At 48.1% G+C, this 26977-nt stretch overlaps 1 protein-coding gene and 2 long non-coding RNA genes across 48 annotated transcripts in view; 2 read left to right on the top strand and 1 right to left on the bottom strand.

Annotated features, from left to right (window-relative positions):
* Window positions 1-26977, top strand: part of ZMYND8 (zinc finger MYND-type containing 8) — a 114707-nt gene that overhangs the window by 19694 nt on the left and 68036 nt on the right. For 35 of the 46 annotated variants that reach the window (XM_081559472.1, XM_081559465.1, XM_081559461.1 and 32 more), the window contains one exon: window positions 18050-18198. Coding sequence is in view for 36 of the 46 variants with exons in the window: in XM_081559457.1 (XP_081415583.1) it covers window positions 18050-18198 (149 nt within the window). In the remaining 10 variants the exon portion in view is untranslated. Of the gene's footprint in view, window positions 1-8711; window positions 8724-8898; window positions 10112-10568; window positions 10867-12680; window positions 12963-13286; window positions 13337-14416; window positions 14479-17839; window positions 17916-18049; window positions 18199-26977 lie in introns of those variants that run through there. The other 11 variants (XM_081559454.1, XM_081559434.1, XM_081559464.1 and 8 more) reach the window with 10 other exon arrangements.
* Window positions 3023-10460, bottom strand: LOC145533048 (uncharacterized). Its single transcript, XR_014073781.1, has 2 exons — window positions 7120-10460; window positions 3023-5228 (listed from the first exon to the last, which is right to left on the bottom strand). It is a non-coding gene; the product is annotated as an uncharacterized LOC145533048 (long non-coding RNA).
* Window positions 14417-17045, top strand: LOC145533047 (uncharacterized). The gene is made up of 2 exons (XR_014073780.1): window positions 14417-14522; window positions 14567-17045. It is a non-coding gene; the product is annotated as an uncharacterized LOC145533047 (long non-coding RNA).

Genomic DNA, 26977 nt, shown 5'->3' with positions numbered 1-26977 from the left:
CCGCTTCCTGTAGACTCCAGTGGGTGGGGTCAGCACTTTGTGGCTTGATCTAGCAGAGGCAGTGGACAATGCTGACCATTCTTCTCATGGAACCTGCCTCTTCTTGTGCTTTTCCTCGACTTTCCCCGGCTCCTCCTCTTCTCCCCACCGCTAAGTGTTGGCGTTGCTGAAAGCTTGGTTCCTCATCTTGCCCAGCATGTTCTTTCCCTGGGTGATCGCCCCCACATCTGTGGCTTTATGACTCACAGATATCTTACTTCCAGCCTAGATGTTTCTTGAGTTATGACGCAGAGGGCTAGCTGCCTACCTGACCGCCTGAGCTGTTGTTCATGGGCTTCTCAAACTCAACATGTCCCCAACTGATTTCACTGTCTACCTTCCCTCCTGCTCCCCCAACAAACACCTGCTTCTCCCCATGGTGAATAAGCCAGGACTCTGCCAGTTGGCTTGGCCAGGGATGTGGGACTGAGCCTTGATTCTTCTATCCTTTTGCTTTTTTTTTTGTTGCTTCCTTACAATAATATATTGTACATAACACTCTTCTCCAGGTTATCACCAGTGAACTGGACTAGTGTTTTCTTTTGGCTTCACCCAGCAGCATGTGGGATCTTCGTTCCCCCAAGCTTGCACCTCCTGCATTGAAAGTGGGGCGTCTTAGACACTCGACCCCCAGAAAAGGCCCCGTAGTAGTCTTTTAATTGGTCTCCCATCTCTTATCTGCCCTGCCCTCCTGATCTTTCTAAAAGGAACCTCTCTTTCAGCTACCACCTCCTGCTTTGAAGTCTTAAGGGCTTGCTTCTTGGTTTTAGGATGAAGAGCAAAATCCTAAAATCCTTATGTGTGAGCCTTTCCCACTTTTCCAGCCTCCTGCCTCCGTGTCCCCCTTTCTCTCTACTCCAGCCACACTGATCTTTTCAGATCCTCAGAAGAAACGTCCTCCCCTCTCTTTTTTTCTCCTAAATCCTACCTTCCCCGGATGCTCAGGCTCCAGGTGGGGGTGGGTCCTGCCTTTTGTTTTTGTGCATCTCATTTCCCTGGTGCCCGTTTTACCACCACTTGTTCCTGTTCCAGTTGGAGCACAATAAATACATCTTTTGAATGAATGAGTGAATGACTTGACTTTGTCTACCAGGTGGATAGAACTTTTCTCCTAGAGAAGGAAGTAAAAGCAGCCTTTCAGCTAGGGCGGATGGCTTTGTTTCCAGCATCTTCTGCGCCTGGAAATAATTACCTAAGCTCAAATTTCTACTCTCTCTGAAACCATCAGTGGCTTGTCTGTCTTTCCCCCCAGAGATACGGGGCTCTTTGAAATGGCCCTCTTCCCTCTGATTTCTTTCCTTCCTCAGGTATTTAGCCCACTTGTAATGGGCCCTTTTCCAAACACAAGTGCGATTGTCTTGCTTGCCTGCTTTGGGTTGCTGGTGGCTCCTGACGATGACCCCAGTCCTGAGTCGAGATTCAAGGCCCTGCTCCATCTGTCCTTTCCGGGGCTCTGGTCAGTGTCCCTGCAGAACCTGCCCCTCTTATTCAGCCTGTCCGACCAGAGTGTTGGTCCTGTGATGTGCCTGCCGGCTCCCTCCTGCTCCTCGCCGGGTCATACCTTTGTCCATCCTTCCAGGCTGCTCTCCCCGAGGACCTGTCTTCTCCACGTCCTTGGGGACCCAGGCTCCCATCTTGCGGAACCTTCCTTTATACCTCCGACAGTGGAGATATACCTCCTCCTTTAGCTTCCAAAGTCAAATGTATCCTGGGGAAATTCCCTAGCAGTCTGTTTAGTGGTTAGGACCTCATGATTTCACTGCTGAGGGTACAAGTTCGATCCCAGGTCAGGGAACTAAGATCCTGCAAGCGTGGTGAAGAAAAGTCATCCCGAAAAGTCCCCTTAATTGCCCAGGAAAAGGACAGGATGGTAATCTGCTCTGATCAGACATTCTCACACATCCTGAAGGTTTGAGAAATTTCCAACCTAGGCTGAAGGTGGCAAGTCCACAAACATTTCTAGGCCCCGAATCATTATGCTTTGAAGGCTACTACCAGATTCTTCCCTTGGGCGTGGGTGGAGGATTCTGAAGGGTCCCGCTTGCCTGCTGAACTTCCTCCCTTGTCTGTTGTATATTGAACTTCTAAAGCTAGGCTTGTCTGATTAGGTAGCTACTCTGTGGCTGTTTCAATTTATATTAATTAAAATAAAAATTCCTTCTTTAGTTGGACTAGTCACATTGCAAGTGCTCAGTAACCACACGTGGCTAGAGGCTGTCCAGATATGTAGACAGCACAGATACGGAATGTTGCCATCACTATAGAAAGTTCTGTTGGATAGCACTGCGTTACAACTCTCAATACATTAATATGTCATGCTGGATGTAGTAGGTGGAAACACCTAGCTACGGATTGGCTCAGCATAGAACATGCTCAAAAAATAATTAATTCTATCGGTGTCTTAAATTTCACTTGATTAGATTCTCCTGGGCTTGCTGTTTTTTGAAAAGATCCGCGAAGAAAGAACACACCTATCTTCCCATCTTCTCGAGTTGGTATTTTTTGTCCAGGCCCTTCTGAACTGCCTTTCTGCCAGGCTCTTAGGCACCTTGGTGCACTGGCTGGGGGAAAAGAATCCAGGATGTGCTGGGCCACCCTCTCCCCAGCCTTCAGCCTCTGTTGTTGAATTCTTTTCCCTTTGTATCTCCTCCTGAACTGATAACAGGGACCAGGTCTTCTTACCTCTTTAATGTGGGGCTAGTGATATCTAGTACTGGCTTCCCTCGTGGCTCAGTCGGTAAAGAATTTGCCTGCAATGCAGGAGACCTGGGTTCGATTCCTGGGTCAGGAAGATCCCTTGGAGAAGGAAATGGCAACCCACTCCAGTATTCTTGCCTGGAGAATCCCATGGACAGACGAACCTGGCGGGCTACAGTCTGTGGGGTCGAAGAGTTGGACACGACTTAGTGACTACCTCAGCGATTTGTAGTAGCTGCTCAATAAATGCTTTTTGAATGAAGACTCTCTTCCAAAAAATAGAAACTAAGGGAAGAAAATGGTTTATTGGATTTTCTTTGCTTTTTTAAAAAAAGTAATTTTATTTATTTACTTTTGGCTGTGCTGGGTCTTTGTTGCTACGCGGGCTTTTCTCTGGTTGCAGAGAGCAGGGGCTACTTTCTCGTCGTGGTGTGTTGGCTTCTCCTATTGCGAAGCACAGGCTCTAGGACGCACAGACTTCAGAAGTGGCGGCTCCCAGCCTGTACAGCACAGACTTAATAGTTGTGCACGGGCTTAGCTCCTCCGTGGCTTGTGGGATTCTCCCAGACCAGGGATTGAACCCGTGTCTTCCACATTGGCAGGCAGATTCTTCACCACTGAACTACCAGGGAAGCCCTGGATTTTCTTTTGTTGTTCTATCTTTTGTTTTGATCGCACCATGCAGCATATGGGATCTTAATTCCCAGATCAGGGATGAACCCACACCCACTGTAGTGGAAATGTGGAGTCTTAACCACTGCACTTCCAGGCAAGTCCCTGGATTTTCTTTTCAAGTGATAAAGTCAGTGGATCTCCTGGCAACAAGCTGAAGTATACAAAGAAGAAGCTCAGAAATCCTCTGCCAGGTAACCTAGTTGACAGTTTGATATGTTTTCATCTGTCCTTTGTCTCCCTTCTAGAAAAATATAAACAAAGGTATACCTTGTTGGGCTTGCGTTGTCTAGATCTTGGCCATTTTAGCAAAGCATCCTTTATCTCTTATCCTACTATTTACCTGCTTTGCCCTTCTCTGCTCTACTCTGCCTTGAAGGGATTTTCAAGGTTACGATTAATTATCTTGACAGTTAAGAATGATGGAAACCTTGGCAAATGGGGAATTTCACGTTCCATCGTAAGGGTAGGGGAAACAGCCTGGAGGATCATACCATGTGGAAATGGGGACTTTTGTGGCTGGATCTTAATTTTCTTTTTTCAAAGAGGAGCTAGTAATCTGGATTTCTAGATCAGGTTTTCCCAATTTTTAAATATCGACAACTAAAGAATCACGCAGCTGTGAGGGCTGGACTGGATGCAGTCTGGAATCCTTCCGTGGGGCCATCTCCCACCCAGGCCAGGGCTGTCAGTTTCCTTAGATGATTTTCTGGCCATTGCTTCTCTTCTGGATCACTGGCTCATCTCATCAGCTGTCACTTGGGCCCTCTTCCTAGTAAGACTGACCTGGTTTTGCCCTTCACCTCCTTAACCAGCCTCTAGTAACTGCCCATACCCACACAGGAACATGGGGACCATCTTTCAAACCAGGCTGCTATTTCTTGGGTTGAGACCAGACATATTAGTAGTTGCTAAGAGTCACTTGACAAATATCTTTCAAATCGAGACTCCCCTCAAGCCAGGTGAAATTGCTTTTGTCTGAGAAGCCCAGGGGAACAAAGATGGAGACAGAAGAGAGCAGATTTAATTTCTCTTGTCGCATGTCTGTTGAGTGGGATGGAGGGAAGGTGAACTTGAGAAGTCATTTTTTACTCTCCCCTTTTTGAGGCAGAGCCCATCTTGCTGGCTTCCCATGGATGAGTGCCCATGCGATGGGCCCCTTTTTTCGTTCCGCAGGGCCGTGCTGGACAGTCCAGGCGAGCCTTCAAGGAGGCGTGGAAAAGAGAACCTCGGCGGCCTTAAAAAAGGGTCTGATAAGAAAAAGGGCCAAGAATCTGGGCTAAGAGGTGTGGTGAAATGGTCATCACAGTGGGGAGTCTCCCAGTTGGGCGTGTGTTTTCCCTGGAGAAAGTCATTTCTCTTTTCCAACACTAAATCTTTCTGAAACAATAGCTCTCCCCAAGAAGAATGGAGGGAGTTAGGAAATGAGTGGCCAGAGAAAACCCTTCTGAGTTTTCCGCCTTTGGTTTCTCTGTAATTGCGTTTAGCTGCAAGGCCCCATCACATTCAAGATATAAATCTTCACTTAATCTCCTCCTTTGGGGAAAATGGGCTCTTTAGGCCAGAAGCGAGAATAGCCGAGTACCTGTTGAAAAGGGAATTTCCTCCTCCAATTTGTTTCAGACCCTGGAATGGCCAAGGCTCCCTTTTGTGTAATCTTCCCCGTCCACTTCACCAAGACCCTCTGGCCTTCCTGGTTTCCTAGGACAAATGCTTAGACCTGGGAAGAAAAACTGGAGTTTGCTGTGATCACATCTCATTTAGCTGGTCCAGTGTGTTTGGGGACTGCCTCTGAGCCACGGTGGGTGTCAGGCATTGAGCTACAGCAAAGAAAGAGAATTGGAGATCGAGTTCGCATTCTGGAGGAGGCACAATAAGCTAGCGAATCAGTGAAAAAGAGAATGTTTTGATGATTTCCAGCCAGAGATGACCTCAGTGAAGGGGCGGGGTGGGGGGGAGCGGAAACTACCTCAAGATGATAGAATAAGAGACTGGGGTGGTCAGGGAAGGCTTCTCTGAGGAGGTGACTATTGAAGCCAAAAGTAGATGTCCAACTCTTTGCGAGCCTCCAGGCCAAAATTCTGGAGTGGGTAGCCTTTTCCTTCTCCAGGGGATCTTCCCAACCCAGGGATTGAACCCAGGTCCTCCCGCATTGCAGGCGGATTCTTTACCAGCTGACCCACAAAAGAAGCTGTTTGTGGTTAGGGTTGAGTGAAAGGTGGATGAAAGATGGGCAGGGCCAGATACCTGAGGGTGTGGCGAGTCCTGATAAGATGCTGGGTGTCTGCAGTAAGCCCCTTGGCAGTGGGTTTTAAGTAGGGGAGGGCTTATTTCATTTAGGTTTGAAGAAGGCTGCTGGCAAGGGCAAGTGAATAGTCCCAGGGCTGGGATCAAGATGGTGGCCACTGTGAAGGGCAGACCAAACGGGAACAGGCAGGAGGAGAGTGGGCAGGGGAAGAACAGCTCTCTGCAGAGCACTTGCTGTGTGCCAGACACCACGTAGACACTTCCATGCCTCCATCCTGACCCTGCCAGGTCCGGCATTCTTCCCACATGTTGCGGATTACTAGGATTCTGAGGCCAGCACTCTCCCAGGCTTCCTGAGTCTCACTTGAGTAGGGAGGAGAGGGCATTAGGAGGCATCCTAGGGCAGGGCTGGGTCTGTGGGCCACCAGCCTGGTGCTGCTTCTTTGATCTGGGAGGAAATCCTGAGCCCTGAGAGGATTTGAAGCTGGCTTGGTAGAACTTGTGCCAGCCTGGGAGGACTTACTGTGAAAGTCTGTATTTCCCATCAGTGAACCCTTTTCAGAAACAGGCTGGGAAGGGCTCATTGGGGGCAAATCAAGGTGAAGAGGCAAAATGATTGGGGGAAACTGGGTTGAGGTTTTTGGGTTCATGTCTTTGCCCTGGCACCTAGGTTACCTACCAGTAATAACTGGTGTTTTGATGAGCTGTTCACTGTGCACATAGTACCTCTTTTATTCCTAACAGTCCTTGAAGGAAGAGTCTTAACAGTTAACAGCTGGGTTGACTAGGCACAGAGGTTAAGTCACTTGCCGAAGGGCTCGGTGACAGGGCTCAGATTTAGACCTGGTGGTGTGGCTCCAAAGTCCACATGCTGAACAACAGCATTGTGTTGACGTTGGCTGGCACCAAACATGCCCTTGTGTGTAAAAGTAGCTCAGTCGTGTCTGACTCTTTGTGACCCCATGGACTATACAGTCCATGGAATTCTCCAGGCCAGAATACTGGAGTGGGTAACCATTCCCTTCTCCAGGGGATCTTTCTGACCCAGAAATTGAACCGAGGTCTCCAGCATTGCAGGTGGATTCTTTTACCAGCTGAGCTACCAGGGAAGCCCCCCTGGTAAACATGCCCTTAAGTGACAGAGAATTACAAGGTGGCACCCTGGACCTCAGGAAAGTCAGCTGACTGATTTGGAGGAGGGGGTGTCGTCTTTGGATTGGAACCCAGCTATGATGGAGCCCCAGCCTGCTGCTTTGACCTGCGTGCCTTAAGGCACAGGTGATTTCACCTCTCACCTATGAAATGGGTACGAAAACGTCATCATTGGACTTCCCTGATCCATTGGTTTAAGATTCTGTGCTTTAACTGCAGGGCACAGGTTTGATTCCTGGTCGGGGAAGTTCCAAAAGCCATGTGGTACGGCCGAGAACCAAAGCAGAAAGCCCAAACAAAAACCATCCTTACCTCATGGGATTTGGGGGAGGATTTGTAAAGTAGCTTCTTAATAAATATCAGCTGTGACTCACACAAGCCACGTTTGAGAAGGAAAGAGCAGAGATCCTTTCCAGTTATAGTCTCTCCCCAATGTGCTCTTCACGAATTCCCGGTGTTTGTCCTGCTCAGCTTTTTGTCCATCTGTAATCAGTTTCTCATTATTTCTAGGTTGAATATATTCTGTATCCATTATTTACTAGTCACTTCCTCATGGGCTTGCTTTCTCTGGGCCTCAGTTTCCTCATCAGTAAAGCGGAGGAGTCTCTGGCCCCACCACCTCCTAGAGCCGCAGTGGGGAGTAAGTCGGTTCACACTTGTGTCGAGAACAGGTGATACGTGGTCCAGGGAAGGGAGCTGTGCGTACTGTTTGTCTGCCAGCCGGGCAGGGCCCTTCCCTGGGTGGTTTCTCGGGGAGCCCAGATGTCTAGGAGTTTCTTAGTGACTATTTGTTGACTGACTGATCCCATTGTTTTCTTCTCTTTGAAATCTGAAGTCAGGGCCGCCAGGTGAAACATAAGGCATCATTTTCCTTCTTAATGGCTATATAAACCATCGTGGGTGGTGTATTGACACAAAGTTAGACCTACCTGGCAGCTTCCTGGAAGTTTCTTTACCGCCAGGGTTTTCCTCAACATCGGGTGCTATTGACATGTCCTATTCCTGATCATTCACTGGGATGGGAGCTGACCTGAGCACTGTGGGGTGTTCAGCAGCACCCCTGGACTCAGAGTCCAGGTAGCAACCCCCCTCTTTACAACCAGAAATGTCTCCAGACATTGCCAAGTATCCCCTGAGGGGAACGGGTTGAGAACCAGTTTTTCACTGTTTCAGACACCTGAGCCCCTTAAGAGCAGCTCCTCATTAATGCTGGGGTAGGGAGAGGGTGGTGGGGGTGTGGGAGATGTTCTGAATTCCTCTTGCGTGCGGGCGGTAGGGGTGGGGCGGGTGCTGGGGCTGCAGACGTGGTCCCTGGCATGTACTGGGAGCCCCATAAATCTTGTTATCATCCGTTTCTCCCCATGGCCATTTAAAAATACCTTAAGTAGTTAAATACGTGACCGGGATCAGAAAGCATTCAAAGAGGAGTTCCGTGCTGGCTGATTTTCCTGGGTGTTCCTCCAGGCCTTTGCAAATCCAGAGCCCACGCAGCTCCTATTTCTTTCACTCAGGTTCTATTTCTGGCCTTTTTTCATTTGGATTTTGCCCCACGCCAGTACATAAAGACATGCTTCCTTCCCTATTTCATTTTATGACAGCGCGTCAGTCCCCTATGGATGACATTGGAGTTACTGCCCATCTTTGTCTTTCCTCTTAAGGCATGTTGCAGTGGCTGTGCTAATCCATGCTTCTGTACACGCTTAAGCCTGGGGGCCTCCATATCCGGGTGATGTTAGGGCATCCTTTTGACCGGAGTAATTTGAGTGACATTCTGGGCCTAACGTCTTTGCTTCCTCCAAAAAAAGAAAAAAGGCAATGAGGTGACTAGAGGGCCTGTCCCTTCTTCCCTGGTGTCTTCCTAGAGAATTTTCTTTGTCTTCATTAAGGCGACATATAGAGGCCAGACCCCGCCCAGGGTGGGTGGGGAACGTTGCCTGGTTACCACCGGGGGCAGCACCTCTTCCTTCATCTGCCCATCCCCTTCTGTGTCTATCATCCCCCCTTTCTTCTCCAGCCCACTTTGCTACTTCAGCTGGCGGCTGGCAGTCTTTTTGTTTCGGAACTGGCCTTCTGATGCTGCAATTCCCCATTGCAGTTTGAAAGCCACCCACCAGCACCTGAGCTTTCCAGAACCTGAGCCGAGTCCCTGCCGCCTGGATAAATAATGCACACGGGCTTGGGACGCTGGGACCAGCTCCTCCTGTGACCTTGCTCCTCTGCCAGCTGCGCTGTAAAGGCCGAGGGCAACTGGTTCCTCCACATTTTCTTTGCGGCAATCTGGCGGGTCTTTAAAGGCCTTGTCTGTGTACACATGTTGGATGCCAGCCTTCTGGGCCTAGACCTGCTGAGGGGTGTGGGTGGGGCACAGTGGTTTTTTCTTAGGGAGTTGGGCCCTGCCTTCCCTCCGCTCTGTAAAGCCTGAAAGAGTTTGGCATTCTGGAACCAGGAAATTCCTGTTGAGATGTTGTCGTTTTTTCCAGAGGCTTCATCCCAGCTGGGGTGGGGGGGGGCGGCGGGGGGAAAGAGAAAGGGCTACTTGGTTGCCATTGCCTCTAGTTGTTGAAGGCTAAACCGGGAATTCATTTGTAAATCAGCCTCTTCTCCTTCCCTTGGTGGAAGCCATCTCAGTCTTGCCGGGAGAGTTTGGAAGTTCATCTTTTACATATGAATGTGCCCATTAATCACCACTTCTGCATTATTGGGAGAGAGAAAGAGAGGAGACAGAGGGAGGTGGAAAGGGAAGAGGGTGGGGGAGAGGGAGACTGAGTCTGTACAGTGGGAAGATGGTTTTCTTATTTCTGGGAGAGGTGCATCAGCACTGAATTGGAAACAATTATTTAAAAAGAAAAAAACACCTTCAAAATGCAAGCCATCCCAACTTTCACCCCCCACACCCCCATCCAACCTCCCTTCTGATATTCTCAGTCGGGCAAGTAGAACCATGAAATTTGTTGTGTTTATTCACATCAGCGAAATAAATGGCTCTTTGGTGCTGGCACTGAAGATTTTCAGCTCAGCCGAGCCGCTGTCTGCCGAGGGTGATAAATGAGAGCCTGCAAGCCTGGGGGACACGGAGGCCTGTCGTGGGCCTCGGGCTGCCTGACTACAGGGAGGCGAGGCTGTCCTGGCCCCGCCGGCCGGCCTGGGAAGCGGTGACTCTTAGCCTGCCGGCCCTGCCGCTTCCTCCTCCCCCTGGGAGAGGCCGCTGAGCATCCGGAAGCAGGAATGTGTGCCGTGTGTGAGCCTCTGTTCTCTTTTAAAGAGAGGCTAGGCCCTCAGAACAGCAGAGCTTTCTCAATGGCAGGTAAGCGCCCCGTTCGCAGGGTTACCTGCCCCTCGCTTGCTTGGCCTCTGAGGTACCCGGATTCTGGTCCAGTGACGTGTCCCCCAAGTTGAGAACGACCCCTTTACTCATCTCCATTCCAGCCTTCTTTTGCTGATCTGGAAGTTCACAGTCACATGCGGAGACCTTTAAAGGAGCCCGGCTTAGGCCAGGGCGGCCTTTCCCAGGGAGGCCCAGGTTGTGGCCATGTCTTCTAGCTTTTGTGGGTCCTCGGTCCGCAGACTGTTCACCTGAGGTTTTGGTCACTCACTGTTCCTCGTGGCCGGGACCTGGTCCGTGGCATGAGAAATGTTGTCCCACCCCTGCCCCCAAGCTTTGCTCTAGATTCCTCTCCTTTTCTTCTCCGGCCCTGGAGGAAATTCCGGGCTTTTGTTTCATTATGATGTAATTACTGGCTGGAGAGGGCCAGAAGGATTCCTGGGGAGGGAGGTCTGTTTGTTAGGGTCCCTGCTCTGTGTCTTTGGGAAAGACTCTGAAATGATGAGCCGTGCTGGGCTCTGCTGCGCCCGGGAAAGAGCAGCGTGTGGTCACGCTGGAAGGAGGCCATGATGAAGGCTGGCAGTTATGGCGCCTGTTTTCGTGGTTGAGCCTCCACAGGCCTCCGGTCCGCTGCTGCCCCTGCCTTCACTGTGGCAGGGGGAAACCTGGACTCTGCATGATCTGATGGACGTGGAGACATCACGTCCTGGGCTCCTTCCTGTCTCCACTTTATATAGGCTGGTATTTCCGTAACAGAATTTGTGGCCTTGATTTAACATGCTTTCTTGGAGAAATTGGCTCTGTTTTTGGAGAGGGATGGAGGGAGGAGGAAGATGAGGAAGAAGGGGGATGTGTGTTGCTTTTTTAAAAAACTAGCTACTGTTTATCCAGTGCTTCCTCTCTGTCTACTAAGAGCATCTCATGAATTAACTCTGTTTAATCTGTGGATAGCTCCGTGGGGTACCACCATCTCCATCGGCCGGAAGGAAGCGTGGAGGCACAGAGAGGTTAAGGAACTTGCTTAAAGCCACACTGCACTCTAGCGCAGTGGCAGCAGGACTGGGTCCTGACTGCCCTGTATCCTGTGCCGCCCGGCCTGACTTCAGTGTGGGGTGACCAGCTTGTCTGGGTTTGCCTGAGATTGTCCATCTCCAGCCAGCTGATGGCTGGTCACCCCACCTCTGTGGCCTTCGATGCTGGTCCAGGCCTGCTGACCGAGAATCTGTTTCATTCAGCCCCTCCCTGGCCGCCTCACCATTGACAGCATCAGGGAAATTTAACACCCATAAAAACACACTACTGGGCTGGTCCTCCCCAGGAAGCGCCCAGCCTTCAGCTGGGGCCCCTTCCCTCTGTGGAGGAGACAATTCCCTGTAATTGGTGTGTCATTTCCTGGACTCTGGAGAAGGGCGGGGGTGGGGGGGGCTGTGATTCAGGTGCCGGATGTGGATGGGGGCGGGGTGCCTGGATGGATGGATGGACGGTCGGACACTGGGGAGGAGTGTTGGGGGAAGGGAGATGGCTGTGGAGTGCCGCTCCCCACGGGCCCGTTTTGTGATGCTGACCAGGCTGTGGTGCCACTTGTGAGGGTTGGGAGGTGGGGGATGTGCTTCTGCATCATTGCGAGTGACACGGTCACAGTTTTCCATCTTCCTCCTGGTTCCTGGAGCACCCCAACCCCCACATCCCGCGTGATCTGGAGCAAAAGGAGCGTGTGCTGTTGAACACAAAGACCCTGAATTAGGAAGTCTTCAGGCAACAGAGCTGAGGCAAGCCTCTCCCTGGGGTGAGGCCCCGCCAGTGGGCCTCAGAGTTCTGCTGCCTGGGTTCGAATCCCAGTCCGGCCACTTGTGTGCTCTTGGGCCGGTGACTTAGAGGGAAGGACACGAAAGGCATTTTGAACAGGGCTTGGTGCATTGTGTGCAATACAAGAACATCCTGGCTGTTAATACCCACGGCTGCGTTATCTGGAAGGAGGGCGTCCCTTGTGTCAGGGGACATCTAGGAAGGGCTGAGCGGGATTATTTCTGGCCTTTCACAAGACACAGGTTCGGGGAGGATGGCATCACATGCCTGGTTCCTAATACCCAGGAGACTTGCCATATTATTAAGATTTCGGTGAAATGTCACAGGCGGGGAAATTCTGCTGCTTCCTGCTCCATGCCAAGCTGTTTTCCTGAGTCGTGGCTCTGGCCTTTTCTTCTCTGCTCTGCTCTCTTGCCCACGTTAACTCCTTCAGAACCAGACTGTGGGGGAGTGGGCGTGGGCCAGCCCCATAGCATCCCAGGTCCTGCTGCTTTGCCAGGAAGGTCTCTCAGATCAAGGGTGAACCATTTCCCTGGTGATTCGGTGCACAGTGGCTGTGTGTTATCATCATTTCAAATTTATACATGAAATGCATTTAGAAATATGTCCCTGTCACAATTAAATCATCAAAAAGGGGGAAAAAAAAAAACCTTTGACTCAGCTTTCTGGAAAAGGTCCTCGAGGCAGCTTTGTTACCATGACTACAGCAAGGTTCCCACCCACCGTTCTATCCCCAGCAGAGGCCTAGCCTCCACTGGAGTGGGTAGGCTCTGAAGTCAGAATGCTGCTGGCCTGCTGTTTTGTATCTCTGAAGGACACTGAACCCAACCGGCATTTCTCAGTTTTTCTAAGAGGCTTCAGTGGGAGCCTCTGCTGTTGACAGATGTGTCTGTTGTTGGGAGCCTATTAAATTTCTTGTATCCCCTTGGATACAGCCGCTGAACTCGCCTTAACTCTGGAGTGAGTTGCTGTGTGTGTAACCAGGAACAGAATTGGGGATTTTCTTCTGTTTTGCTCAGACTAGAAGGTTGGGGATCCTCTTGGGTGTGGGCAGCCTTGGGTTAGACCCCCTCCGCTCACTGAGTTAGACCCTTCTGCCCTTTTGTTTCCTGGTGGCCTTGGGGAAAACTGTTTCCTCCACTCTCAGTGGGTTATGAGTATATTCATTTCTAGTGAATCCCCCCCATCCCCCCGCACCATCCTGCTCTTTCACGTGGAATTAAAGAATTTCAAAGTTAAAAGACTTCAGGATCCTCAGGTCCTGTAGCTTTTGATCTTCAGAGTTGGTTCACCTTTAAAAAGGTGAAGTAGGCTCAGGCCCCCTTTCTCAGGAAATTGCATCCACGTACAGAACTGTGGCAGGTGGCTCTTGGGGCCTTGAGGCACTTTCATGGACTCCAGGTAAGAACTGGTCTGGTCCCTTTCCTTACCTTTGCTCCCATTTTACGGATGTGTCCCCGAGGCCCTGAGAAGTAGGGAAAGTCATTTAGCTGTTTTCATTCTTTCTCCTTGCCTCCTTCTCGGCTTCTGTTTCCTGGGGTCCCGAACCAACGCTCTAGTTGGCTGTGAGGAAGGAAAGGAGATTCCTGAGACTAGAGAACTCAGGCTCTGTCTCCCAAAGACACATGCACCTGAGTCCTCCAGAAGCCTGCTTAAACCCCGGATCGCTGGGCCCTGCTCCAGTTGCTGATCCTGTAGATATGACATGGAGCCTGAGACCACGCATTTCCGGCAAATTTATAGGTGACGCTGCTGCTAGTGTGGGGACAACACTTGGATGGGGAACCATCGTCCTAGGAGATCTCAGCCACAGGCGGATGATTTAGATGGCCCAGGGAGAAGCTGGAGCCATTTCTGGCCCCAGAGGTTGACCAGGTGTGGGCTGGGCTGTGGGTTTCATCTACTGTGCCCCATACTCCAGCTCCTAGGTGCTCCAGGAGGCTGGTACCACTCCTGGGAGGGTTCAGAAAGTATGTGGGGTGCTTTTGGTTGTCACAGTGTTTGGGGCCATCAGTGGCAGCGGGGGGAAGGGGGTTGGGGTTGTCCTTGCAACGAGGGGCCATCCTTTCCAAAATCCACTAGTACTCCATCGAGCAACATTGTCACATTACACTTGACTCTTGAAGAACACGTGTTGTATCTGCTCTGATCCACTTACACGTGGGTTTTTGTTCAATACATAGAATACTTGTCTTTTCATTTTGGGCTTCCCAGGTGGCTCAGTGATAAAGAATCACCCTGCCAATGCAGGTGACGCAGGTTCAATCCCTGGGGCAGGAAGATCGCCTGGAGTAGGAAATGGCAACCCACTCCAATTTTCTTGCCTGGGAAGTCCCATGGACAGAGGAGCCTGGCAGGCTGCGGTCCATGGGGGTCACAAAGAGTTTGACAGAGCTGTGGGAGCACGCACACATTTTCATTTTACCAATTTTTAAGTGCGGGGAAAAGTTTGTGTTCGAAAAAGTTTGTGTTTGATTACAGATCACAAAAACCAGGACTTGAGTCCTGATTCTATCCAGATTGCTTCAGCTTCCTGCGTTTCGGTGAGTCCTTTATCAGTTCCTTTGTTTTTGAGGCAGAGATAGCAGTATGTGGATTTTCAGCTGTTTGTTTTTGAGGCAGAGATAGCAGTATGTGGATTTTCAGCTGTGTCGTGGTTGAAGGCCCAACCCCTCTGTTGTTCAAGGGTCAGTGGTTGTTTGTTTTTTCCCCAAACATTTCCCTAGCTTTACACTGGCCTGACTGCTCACGTACTCTCCTCTTTCAAACTTGGCTCACTGACGAAACAATACATACAGAATCAAAACCTTGGCCCAGTAGCCTTCAGTGTCTGCCCAGCCAGGGCACCGTTTCTTCTGGGACACATCTCCTTTGAGCCCCCAAGACGATTTTGTTAAACACCTGTCCTCTGATACATAAATGGAGTTGTTTGGATTTATTAGATTCACACAGAACAAATTTCAAGCTCCTTTCTGGGGTCTGTAGGCCCACATGGATCAACCCTAAGTTTGTACATCTGGTCACATTTTTTATCCTGAATCAGGCCTCTGTCAATTAGCTCATTACCGGCTTTGGTTTGCACCTACTGCTTTTTTTAAAAATGTTTAACACTGAACCTTCTAAATACTTCCTTTTTATTTTTCCTTATTTTGATGAAGTAGTTCAGGAACATGGTAAAGTACAGTAAGATACACAGTGGAAAGTCCTTCTTCCACTTCTTGCAGATTCTCCTCCCCTGAGGTAACCTCCGGTCCCCATTAAGAGCTTATACTTTTGTGTTCAACTAGGAGTATTTTAGGCTTATGTAAATATGAATATATATGAAAACATCTTTTTCAAAAAGAAACAAAAAACCCCAACAAAACAGAGGGAAAAAAAAACCCCCGAAAAAAACCAAGTTAACCCAAACCGACCCATCTTTTTTGGGCTGTGTCTTTTGGTCTATTATTGGTGCTAGACATGCATTGCTTTTTTGTATATGGTGTTAGAGAATGTTCTAATTTTATTCTTCTACATGTAGCTGTGCAGTTTCCCCAGTACCGCTTATTGAAGAGACTGTCTTTTCTCCATTGTATATTCTTGCCTCCTTTGTCATAGATCGACCATAAGTGTGTGGGTTTATTTCTGGGCTCTCTGTCTTGTTCCATTGATCTATGTGTCTTGTTTTTATGCCAGTACCAAAGTGCTGTGATGCATGTATCTTTGTATTAAATAATATAGTCTAAAGTCAAGAGAGTGTGATTCCTCCAGCTCCGTTCTTCTTTCTTAAGATTGTTGTGGTTATTCGAGGTCTTTGTGATCCTATACAAATTTTAAAATTATGATTTTTTTAGTTCTGTGGAGAACATCATTGGTATTTTCATGCTCTTTTAACCTGACCCAGAAGCTTGGAGATTATCATAACGAAAGTTTGTCTCGAGATGCCTTGTTCTTCTTCATGGCCTCATCCCACTATATGTCATCAGACCAACTCCCAGTTTGTGGACACGGATGTCCTTTCTAGTCTTAGCTATAACACTCGGTGCTGCAGTTGAATCATCTTGCATATGCTTTGCTGCCCTGTGACCAGGCCTGTAGAATGTGTTTCTAGGAGGAGATAGTTAGGTCAAAGACCCTATGGAGAACGTGCGCGTTTTCACGTATGATGGTGATGTGGGGTGAGGATCCCTGTGGGAATGAGAGGAGGTTCTCTCCGGGGAAACTTGCCAATCGTAGGCTACATCTTTTTAGAGCATTTTCCCACTAACTAGCTGTTGTGTGCCTCTGAGCCATCCCTTTGGGCTCTCCAGGCCGCTGTTTTGATGTCTGTGGGGTGGCCCCTTGACTCTGAGGTCTCTTCTCCCTCAAGGTGCCTGTGGTTAGCATTTAATTTCCTCTCGGGGCTGGTCTCAGAGCAGCACTCGGAACATTTGTTCAGGATTTTCCTGCAGCCTGCCTGGTGAGCGGAGAGAACTCCCTGGTGTGGATTGGATTTTGCCAAAGTGGTCCGTTGTCTGAAGCGTGCTGGAGGGTGCTCCAGCTCTTGCACCCTGGTGATATGCCCCAGCAGCTCTGGCCACCATCCCAGACATAGGCTGGTGCTACACAGCAGAGCCCGCATGCTAGGACTTGCCGGAGGGTTAACCCTGGAGCTGGGGAACGTCATCAGGCCATCTTCGCAGATAGTCATCTTTCTGAACTCTGTATCCCATTCTGCCACCTGTGCTCTTGGCACAGCCCTGTGCTCTTCCGGTCCCAGGAGTTTTCATTCTTCAAGCGTAGAAGGGGCTCCAGGCCGTTCCCTTGTGGCCTCCCTCAGCTAGCGGGAGAGCCATCGGGCATGGAACGGGTTCAGATCTTTGCAGGTGAAGATGGGATGGTTGTGTAAATGCTAGTGTTTAAATGAAGTACGGGGAGAATAAAAATAGAAACGGATTGGCGAGGGTGGCGTTGGTATTTTTCAGATGAGACGCGGTGAGAATGTAGTTTTCTGTTGATCTCTCTTTGGAGGAGAGTCACAAACACGTTGTCTACTGGTGACTGGGTCACGGGAACTCTGGAGTGGGGTATATTTTTTTTACATAGTTATACCTTGTTAACCTGATAAACAGGAATAAATGTCTTCTACCACGAGTTATGTTTGCCTTCATTTTCTTAAAAGTGTGTGGCCTTCTTTTCTTGGTCTGTCTCTTTTGGTTTCCTGCTTTTGCCATCAGCCTTGGGTATGTGACAGCTCATGGCTGCTGGTTCATGACCTGCTCAACAGGGATACAGTAGGGAAGGCTGGTGGTGGTTGTTATTCAGTCGCTAAGTCGTGTCTGATTGTTTGTGACCCCATGGACTGCAGCACGTCCGGCTTCCCTGTCCTTCACTGTCTCCCAAATTCATGTCCATTGAGTCGGTGATGCTGTCCAACCATCTCATCCTTTGCTGCCCCCTTCTCCTTTCGCCTTCAATCTTTCCCAGCATCAGGGTCTTTTCCAATGAGTTGGCTCTCTGCATCAGGTAGTCAAAGTATTGGAGCCAGCATCAGTCCTTCCAATGACTCTTCAGGGTTGATTTCCTTTAGGATGGGCTGGTTTGATCTCCTTGAAGTCCAAGAAACTCAAGAGTCTTCTCCAACACCACAGTTCGAAAACGCCAGTTCTTTGGCGTTCAGCCTTCTTTATGGTCCAACTCTCACAGCTGTACATGACTACTGGAAAACCATAACTTTGACTGGATGGACTTTTGTCAACAAAGGGAAGGGTGGGGATTTTGGCAAAATAGAGGGCATATTCCCATTTAAAAAGTGGCTGGCAAGTGTTCAGCTCTATCTGGTTGTATAAGGGCCCTGCAGGCTCTGATTTTTTTTTTTTTAATAGAAGCCCCAAATCTAGGGTATTATGTGAAGTTTCCCCATTTTTGTATTTTGGCCATAAATTACAAATTTCACAGAAATGTTATGTATGCAAAAGAAAGAACGTCTTACCTCTTTGAGACATGCAATGAAGACAGTGGGGTAAGTATATTCTAGGAGGATCAGTAAGATGGCATTATGTTAGGGGACAAAATGAGTGTGTCCTCCACACCCCCCTTCCCACGGGGCCTAGTCCTGACTGCGTTAAAATATGTGATCCTGTGTGTCTCTTTCAGATCCTGGCTCCACAGAGAGAACAGCCCAGAAAAGAAAGTTCCCCAGCCCTCCTCATTCCTCCAATGGCCACTCGCCACAGGACACATCCACGAGTCCCATTAAAAAGAAAAAGAAACCCGGCTTACTGAACAATAACAATAAGGAGCAGGTAGGAGGCCACGGGGAATGGTGTCCACACTCGTGGGGCGGGTGGGGAGGGGGTGCGGACAAAGGCTGTTGTTTCTCTAACTGCCCGTGTGCTTGGCACTTAGGAAGCTGCCTCGCTCCGGCAGTCATTTGCATAGGACAGAAAGGGGAGCTCAAAATGGGCCTGGGGAGAAATTCCCAGTGGTTTTTCATATCTCTTTGTGGGGACAGGACAGTGACCCAGATAAGTCAGAGATACCGTACTCTAGGATTTGGTGATTTTCCATGGATTTCTTTTTTTCACGTGTTGGCACTGTTTGCCCTCGTGGCCTGAGGGTGTTGCCCCCCTAGGCTGGGCTGGTAGGACAGTTTGGAGTTCTGCCTGGAGGGGGTGGTATGGCTGAGGCCTGTGCTCCCTTCTGATGTCAATTTTCTCATCTGTAAAAGAATGGGTTTAGGACTGTGGTGAGAGACAGCCGCCCTCCCGACCCACTGCCCACTGCGACTTGGGTAATTGGTCCCCATCTCTTCTCAGAGTGCCCAGTCCCTTGCAGACCCCAGCCTCGATGCAAACATCGATTTGCCATCTTATATCTTGTCTCAGGGACCTTCTAGCTCTAAAATTCTGTGCTGCAAACTAGCTACTCTTCTGACTTAAAAAGATGAGAGGTGCTTTCCTGGTCCATGAGGTCGAGTTTCGTAGCATAGAGCAAGCAGGATGCCTGGTTTCCTGATACCATTTCAGAGGATTCCTCTGGATGTATCCACGCATTTGTGCAGATTATGGATGTGGAAGTGGGCCCTGGGGATTTGAGGTTGAATAAAATAAGATTGTTGCTTTCACGGGAAGAAACCGGGCAACGGTTAAACGGCCAGGACTCTGAGAGGGGGACGTTTCTGTGCACGAATCTATTTTCTCTCTCAAAATTACACAGTGAAATGCCAGCGCTGCTGCTGCCCTGTGGCTGTGGGCAGGTTAACCTCTTTGTGCTTCATTTTCTCATTTTCTGAAATGAGAATAATGATCTTATTGCTACCAAACTCGCAGGGCTGTTGTGAAGAGGAATTGAGCTAAATGACATAAATAATAAAAGTTAAGCGAGAGTCTACACTAAGTGAAATAATCACACAGACTATCTGTGAAATAATTAAATAGCTTTGGAAATGTTCCAGGCCTGTGCTGTTCAGTGTGATAGCCACCAGCCACGTGTGGCCACAGCACTTGTGAAAGTGGCAGCTGTGCCTGAGCAACTGAATTTTTAAATGAATTTAAATTTACATGGCCACCTCTGGTTTATAGCTGCCATGTTGGTCAGCCCAGGTTTAACGAGTTGGAACTCCCATTACTGGAGAAACTGATAGCTTCAAAGTAAATTTCTGGGAGGAATTGCAATTTGAAAGATCATAGAATAACAGTGTTGGAAAAGTTGTGAAAGTGAAAGTCATGTCTGACTGTTTGCGACCCCATGGACTATACAGTCCATGGAATTCTCCAGGCCATAATACTGGAGTAGGTATAATAGCCTCTCCCTTCTCCAGGGGATCTTCCCAACCCAGGGATCGAACCCAGGTCTCCCACATTGCAGGAGGATTCTTTACTAGCTGAGCCACCAGGGAAGCCCAAGAATACTGGAGTGGGTAGCCTGTCCCTTCTCCAGGGGATCTTCCCAACCCAGGAATCGAACTGGGGTCTTCTGCATTGCAGGAGGATTCTTGAGCTCAATTGATGAGACTAACACTAGAAGCAGAACTAACAGTGTGCCTATCCTTTCATAAGCTTTTTTGTGTGTGAATGTTTATAATGATGCTGTGAGGAAGGGTATAGTCGTCTCTGTTTTACTGGCAGAGAGGTTAAGTCACTTTCCCCAAGGCCTTATAGCAAGTAAGAAGCTTAGGTCTGCCTGTCTGGCTTGAAGCTGCTGCCCCCATCCCACCCCTCGACCCCCGCCCCCGTCACCGTTAGCCATCCCATAGCTGTTGGGCTTGAAGATTAAGAAACTCAAAGGCTATAAATAATCCTCAAATCTTAATTTAAGGCAAGCCCTCTTTTACCAGTTATCAATAAAGTCAGCAGATATTGTCCTCTCTGGGTAGAGATAGTCTCCTGGTGGTTCTGTGTGTGTGTGTGTGTGTGGTCAGTGACTTCCTCCTGTCCTTTAAGAATTGGCTCACATTAAAAAACAAAAACAAAACATTAAAACAAAACAAAAAAATTGGCTCACATCTCTTCCTAGAATCTGACCAACTTAGGCAATTCACAGATTTTCTTCTCCCCTCTTCCTCATCCACGGGTCCTCTTAACACTCAAACCTCATGACCACAATGGTGTATTTGTAAATCTGTGGCCAGAAAGTGGCCAGTGGCTGCTGTCGCCCCAGAGTTTGACGCAGGGGGAGCTCGTGAATGCAGAACGCGCTGTGCATGTGGAGCAGAGCAGCAGGGGTGACTGGACACAGGACGTGACTGTGCTTCTGCAGAATCGGTCATCTTCCATAGTGACGAGAGAGTGGTCCAGATCTGTAGTCCAGACTCCTTCCTGCCCCACTGCATCTGGGAAACCCACTGGGTGACCTTGTCAGTTGCTTTCCCATCCTTGTAAAACAGGGGTTTGAACTGGGAAGGAACATTCTAAGGTTTTTTGTAGTTTTTTGTTTTTCACATCTAAAACTCCCTGGGGCTGAACGGCCAGGAGTTGGCAAGGGAGAAATAGCCTGAACTGTAAAGAAAAGAAATTCCTGACCCTTGACCCCATAATTCATTCTAGTTTATAGTGTTTGCATAAACTATGCAAACCTTCCCTCGAGGCAGCTTCCCTTGAGCATAGTCTGTTTTCCTAAGGGTAACTTAAATCCTTAAAAAAAAATTCTCTGGACTTTTTTTTTCCTCTTCTCTTTCCCTTTACTTTCTTCTTTTAGATTACAGAATTGAAAAAAAGTTATGGAATTAAATGCAAAATGTATGTCTCCATATGCTAGGTTTTACCAATGTAATTTCTGCTAGTCATCAACATTTGATGATCATGAGATGTCAAACATCAACTTATATTTTATAGTTCCTATAAAAAGGCAGAAAAATCCAGCAATAGCTGGACATTGAATCTGTGTGCTCTGCCTTTCTGCACTCCGCACCCCTCCCTGTAGTGCTGGACCCGGCCAGCTTTGCTCAGTCCTTCTGCCTTTGGCTCTGTCTAGGCATTCATACTCTTTTGATTTTTCGTACATATCAAAATTCTTCACTCCTTTCTTGTTTCTCTTCACTCTGAAATTTCTCTGTGTTCCAGTGTTCTAAAAACAAAACCATTCTAGCGTAATAACCCCCCCGCCCTCATATTTTCCCATTTTTGGTAGAGATGGTTTATTATGAAGTAGAGTTATGGGTGTTAAGTTTCCACCCATTTTTCATGTATTGGGGACTCATTACTTTTAGGGGAGTTCTAAGAGTTCTAAGAAGAACTTTGGAACACACTTTACTTTTAGGGGAAGTGTTTCAAGGTTTGTATTTAATTTTTTTCAACCTTTTTGTCCACTGATTTTGCTTCTTTTTTTTTTTTAAATACCTTTTTAAAAAAAGACTTGTGGATTTTATTTTTTGGCGGTGGTGAGCCTTCATTCCTGCACGCAGGCCTCCTCTAGCTGTGGCGAACAGGGGCTACTCTTTGTTGTGGTGAGTGCTTTGCCTTGCGGTGGCTTCTCCTGTTGTGGGGCACAGGCTCTAGGCTGGAGGGCCTCAGGAGTTTCGGCCTGTGGGCTTAGTTGCTCCGAGGCCTGTGGGATCTTCCTGGGCCAGGGGTCAGACGCGTGTACCCTGCATTGAGAGGTGGGGATTCTTAACCACTGGACCACCAGGATTTCACCACCTGAAATGGACCACCACCATCTTGTTTCACCTCTTAACAAAGGTTAGAAAGTATGTAGGTGCTTTTTTGTTGGAACTGGGGGTGGGGGACATCCCAGAGCCTGGAAAGATGCTTCTGGTGTTGTGTGGAGGAGGGTTAGGTTGCTGAATGACCTCCGGTAGGTGGGGCGAGAATAAACGGACATTTTTGAGTTTGAATCCTTTGGGGAGGTTCTCTCTCCCTTCCTCCTTTCTTTACTTCTTTTCTTTCTTATTCAGGTATTGAGCAATAATCTGCTAACAGATTTGTGCGTAATGGCCTTAGGTGTACCTTTGATCAGATATGGCAGAGAAATGACAGGGCCCCTGTTGTGTCCTCTGAGTACAGGGCTATACAGATTCATACGGAGGCGAGCTGGGACTTATTTTGTTGGGCCCATGCGTGGTCTTGGGCTTCCCTGGTGGCTCAGACTGTAAATAATTTGCCTGCAGTGTGGGAGACCTGGGTTCAATCCCTGGGTTGGGAACATGCTCTGGAAGAGGGCATGGCAACCCACTCCAGTATTCTTACCCGGAGAATCCCCCTGGACAGAGGAGCCTGCGGTCCATGGGGTCGCGGAGTGGGACACACGAAGCACAGCATACAGCACATGCATTGTCTTTGAAACAGAAGTTCCTTGTTGAGTGGGAGCAGTATATTAACAGCCAAGATAGATCAGGGGACAGTCAGTAGGACTGCCCATCACTGGAGCCCCAGGGCCTTGAGGACGCTCTGCCCTCCTGCTGTTTCTCTCCAGCACCATCCTCACACTCCAGGGCTGAGCAGTTTTTCTTCATTTTGCAGCCTTTGTGTACTTTTATCAAATGCAGGAAAACACAGGCTGGAATGAAGACAGTTTTCCTTCCTCTATGTTTCTTGTGTGGCCCCAGAAGGAATTTGAGTCTGTGGTCCTCCCCCCGGCTCCCCGGACATGTTCTCTGGTTTTCACAGACCAGATGTGGCCCAGCGCCTGTTTCTGTAAATGAAGTTTACAGGCACCAAGCCACGTCCACTTAGTGACACCACGTTTGTAGTCACTCTGCTCTCCTGTGACAAGAGTGTTGAGGTAGAGACCATACGACCTGCAAAGCCTCAGCTGTTTACCTCCTATCTTTATAGAACCCTTCTGTCGAGAAGGTTAGCTGGCTCCTGGTATAGGCTGCGGTGTTCCATGGGGTGTCCCAGAAGCCAATGAACGAGCCTGTCTATTTCTCGTTAAGCCGACCTGTGGAAGGAACAGGGACATAAGAACGTGTGCGCTCGGAGCCTGCAATTAGTCCCATAGCAATGCAGGTTGCAGCCTGCTCGCCTGACGCTGGGAACACACCTTTTGCATGTGGGGGAGAAAAAAAAAAACATAACTCATTCTACCTGAAATGATTTACCTTTCCTTTTTTAAAATGTTGCGTATTTATTAGAGTTTTATGGAGCAGAAAACACTTACAGGCAGCGGATAAGGCCGGTATCTGATTGGCAAGGTGATTCCCAGCCAGCTAGGACTCATCAAGGATGAAACCTCCTAAACAAAGGACAGCCTGGTCCTCCCTCCTCTTGGTCCTCCCGGGAACGCCCACCCCTGGCCAGGTGGGGGTAGGGGCAGGGACGTGGAGGAGGGGAACTTAACTTCTCAAGGGGCGATACCCTGGCTTCTGTTAGATGGAAAGGACTTGGGTTGCCTGCTCAAGAGATGATGAGCTGTCACATTCTGATTCTTCTAGTTTCATTGAGGTCTTCATGCCTCTTCCTGTTCTATTATTAACTTACTGAAAGGAAGTTGGGCCCTCAAATACGCCTTCCTGCTATCTTGCAGAAAGCCGCAATGCATCCTGGAGGACCCCACTCAGGTTAGAAATAGTTCTGCTTGCTTGATAGGTTCAGTTTATCTCTCTGTGGGGGTTCCTCCGTCTTCCCCTCCCCCAGCCCCTCCACTTTCACACCCTCCCCCGTAGAAATTCAAGCAACCATTTTCCTAGGCAGAGAGCAGGCCTCTGCATGGGTGAGTCTCAACTGAGGGCAGTTTTGCCCCCCACTCGGGGACCTGGGCCTTGTTTGGAGACATTTTTGGTTGTCCCAGTTTGGTGCGTAGGGTGTGGGGGTGCCCCTGAATGATGCCACAAATCCTACAGTGCACAGGAACAGGTCCCCACAACCAAGATTTTCTAGCCTAAGATGTCATCTGAGTTGAGAACCCTTTACCCTAGACGCTGTTATCTTTTCATGCCCCCTCTATTATATTTCTAGTTGTCTTCCTAAATTTCAGATTTTTTTTCTGCTCTACTTTTTTGCGTTAGCAGAAGTTATTATTATTTTTTTTAAATTTTTACTGGCGTATTGTTGATTTATAATGTGTTAGTTTCAGGCATATAGCAAAGAGAAACAGTTATGCACATAACGTATATCCAGTCTTTTTCAGATTGTTTTCCCATATAGTTCATTACAGAGTATTGAGTAGAATTCCCTGCGCTATACAGTAGGTCCTTATTAGTAGTCTATTTTATATATTGTTGTTTAGTCACTCAGTCACGTCCAACCCTTTTGCGACCCCATTTACTGTAGCTCACTGGGCTCCTCTGTCCATGGAATTTCCCAGGCAAGAATACTGGAGTGGGTTACCATTTCCTTCTCCAGGGGATCTTCCTGAACGAGGAAGATCCAAACCTGAGTCTCCTGCATTGAAGGCGGATTCTTTACCACTGAGCCTCTGGGGAAGCCCATCTATTTTATATATAGTAATGTGTATATGTCAATCCTAATCTTCCAATTCATCCCCCGTTCCCTTTACCCCCTGGTAATCATAAGTTTGTTTGGCAGAAGTTATTTTGAATTACAGAGAATGTTCTCTGAGGGGGTCACTGAATCATCAGAACCTCTTCTGCATCCAGCTTCATCTTCTGTGGGGCACAGGGATGAGAGAAGGTGCTAGGAGACCCGGGGGGGAGTCCTTGCTTCTGGACTCGGGGGTCAGTAGACTTATCTGCCTACTAGGACTAGTGGTGTCTCCCCTGAGTCCCTCTCTGGATGATGGCGAGGACAGAGGGAAGATGGTGTGTGCGACAGTGAGCTGAAAAACGTAACATGGAAAGAATAGCATAATGGTGATATTATTCACTGGAAAGCAAGGAGAGCACTCTATTTAATGTTGAACTGAAACAGGACTCAAAAATTACACAATTGCCCTTTATTAGTCTTAGCTCTTTTCTTGGTAGAAATGAGTTGGGAGGCTTAGAAGGATTGATTCATGACGATCTGCTAAGCAAGGATCTCTGAAACTTTATCTAGGAAGGTGGAAGCACCAGGCATTTGGGAGACATTAAAACCTCATAATAAAAACCAGGAGCAAGATGGATGCCTGCAATTGTGGTCATTTTCTCCCGTTATCCTGGGGGTCCTAGCCGGTAAAACACGGAGAAAACTAAAGTGATACAAAAATATTAGACATGAGCAGACAAAACTAATGTTACTTAGAGATGATAAAAGTTTTTAATCAGTAAACTATTAGAACTGTGTATATATAAGTAGTATTAAAAGTCTAATAGCGCTTCTATGTACCAACAATAACTATTTAGAAACTGTAATGGGAAAATGACCCATTCACAGCAGCAACAAAAATTATGCAGCCCCTAACCAATACATGAGATCTTTATGGAAAAAACTGTTAAGTTTTACTGAAGGACAAGGAAAAGCTCGTTAACAAGGAGGTTTTTTTAGAGGTTGGCCCTGTGGTTGTGGCTGCCCTGTTGTCCACGGAATCAAGGCTAAAGTGGGTTGAGTAGCTTTCCCAAGGTCACATAGGAAGTTACCAGGTCATTTTGAACACTTACCCTAGACTTTCTCATACTTCCTAAACAAGATTTCTTACTGGTCTCTCCAATAGGCATTTTCTGAATGAGTTTCTTCTGAGGGATTGTTTTCAGAAAGTGGCTTTGCTGGAGTCTGTAATGCATCATTCAGTTCAGTTCAGTTGCTCCGTCGTGTCTGACTCTTTTTGACCCCATGGACTGCAGCACGCTAGGCTTCCCTGTCCATCACCAACTCCCAGAGCTTGCTCAAACTCCTGTCCGTTGAGTTGGTGATGCCATCCAACCATCTAGTCCTTTGTCGTCCCCTTCTCCTCCTGCCCTCGATCTTTCCCAGCATCAGGGTCTTTTCCAGTGCATCATTCGGGAAGCATTTCTCTTGCTATTTTGGTGTAGGGAGGGGCCTGGTTCCCATGAATTGGTACTCCCCGCTCTTATCTTTCTGCCATTGTTTGTCTTCAGTAAAAAATGTGACTTCTTTGCAAATACCAGGGCTTCCTGTGTTTGAGAAGCATGGTTTTAGGAAAGCCTCTTGTTGGCTATAATTCTTTGTGCATTGGGGATAGCCTTCTAAAAAATGAATGATCATTTTTGGTGACTCATTTCCAAACGGATCCATTCTCCCATGGCCCGTTGTTGAAAGACTCCCAGGGCAAATTGCCATACTTGCTTGGCTTTTTACATTTAGACTAACATATGTTGGACTTTTAAGCTTATTAGCAATATTTGTCATGGTGGTGCTGTGTTAATTGCATACGTTGTATGATTCCTTTTAATTCCAACCGCAATCCCATGGAGTTAGATATTATCAACCCCATTTTACAGATGAGAAAATTGAAGCTGGGGGGCTTAAGAGACTTGCCCTGGGTCCTGCAGCTGGTAGAGCTAAATTTGAAACCAGGCATGCTTCGGTTTTAGCCGTTGTGCTCTCCTGCTAGGCTGCCTGTTAACTCCCAGACACCGGCTTTTCAAGTCATGGCCTCTTAAAATACAAGGTTGAAAAATAAATCTTAATACCTAATGACTTGCAAATTCTATGTTAACATAAAGTAGAGGAATCCCAGATAGCTTTTTAATGAATGTGTGTAATGCTCTGATTTTCTTTTGTTGTTACTGTTGTATTTGTTCAA

Source organism: Giraffa tippelskirchi, chromosome 13 (genome assembly GCF_054371585.1).
Source record: "Giraffa tippelskirchi isolate mGirTip1 chromosome 13, T2T-mGirTip1v1.2.pri, whole genome shotgun sequence".
NCBI classification, from domain to species: domain Eukaryota; kingdom Metazoa; phylum Chordata; class Mammalia; order Artiodactyla; family Giraffidae; genus Giraffa; species Giraffa tippelskirchi.
Note: the sequence above shows the minus strand (reverse complement) of the source record. Positions and strands in the feature narration are given on the sequence as shown.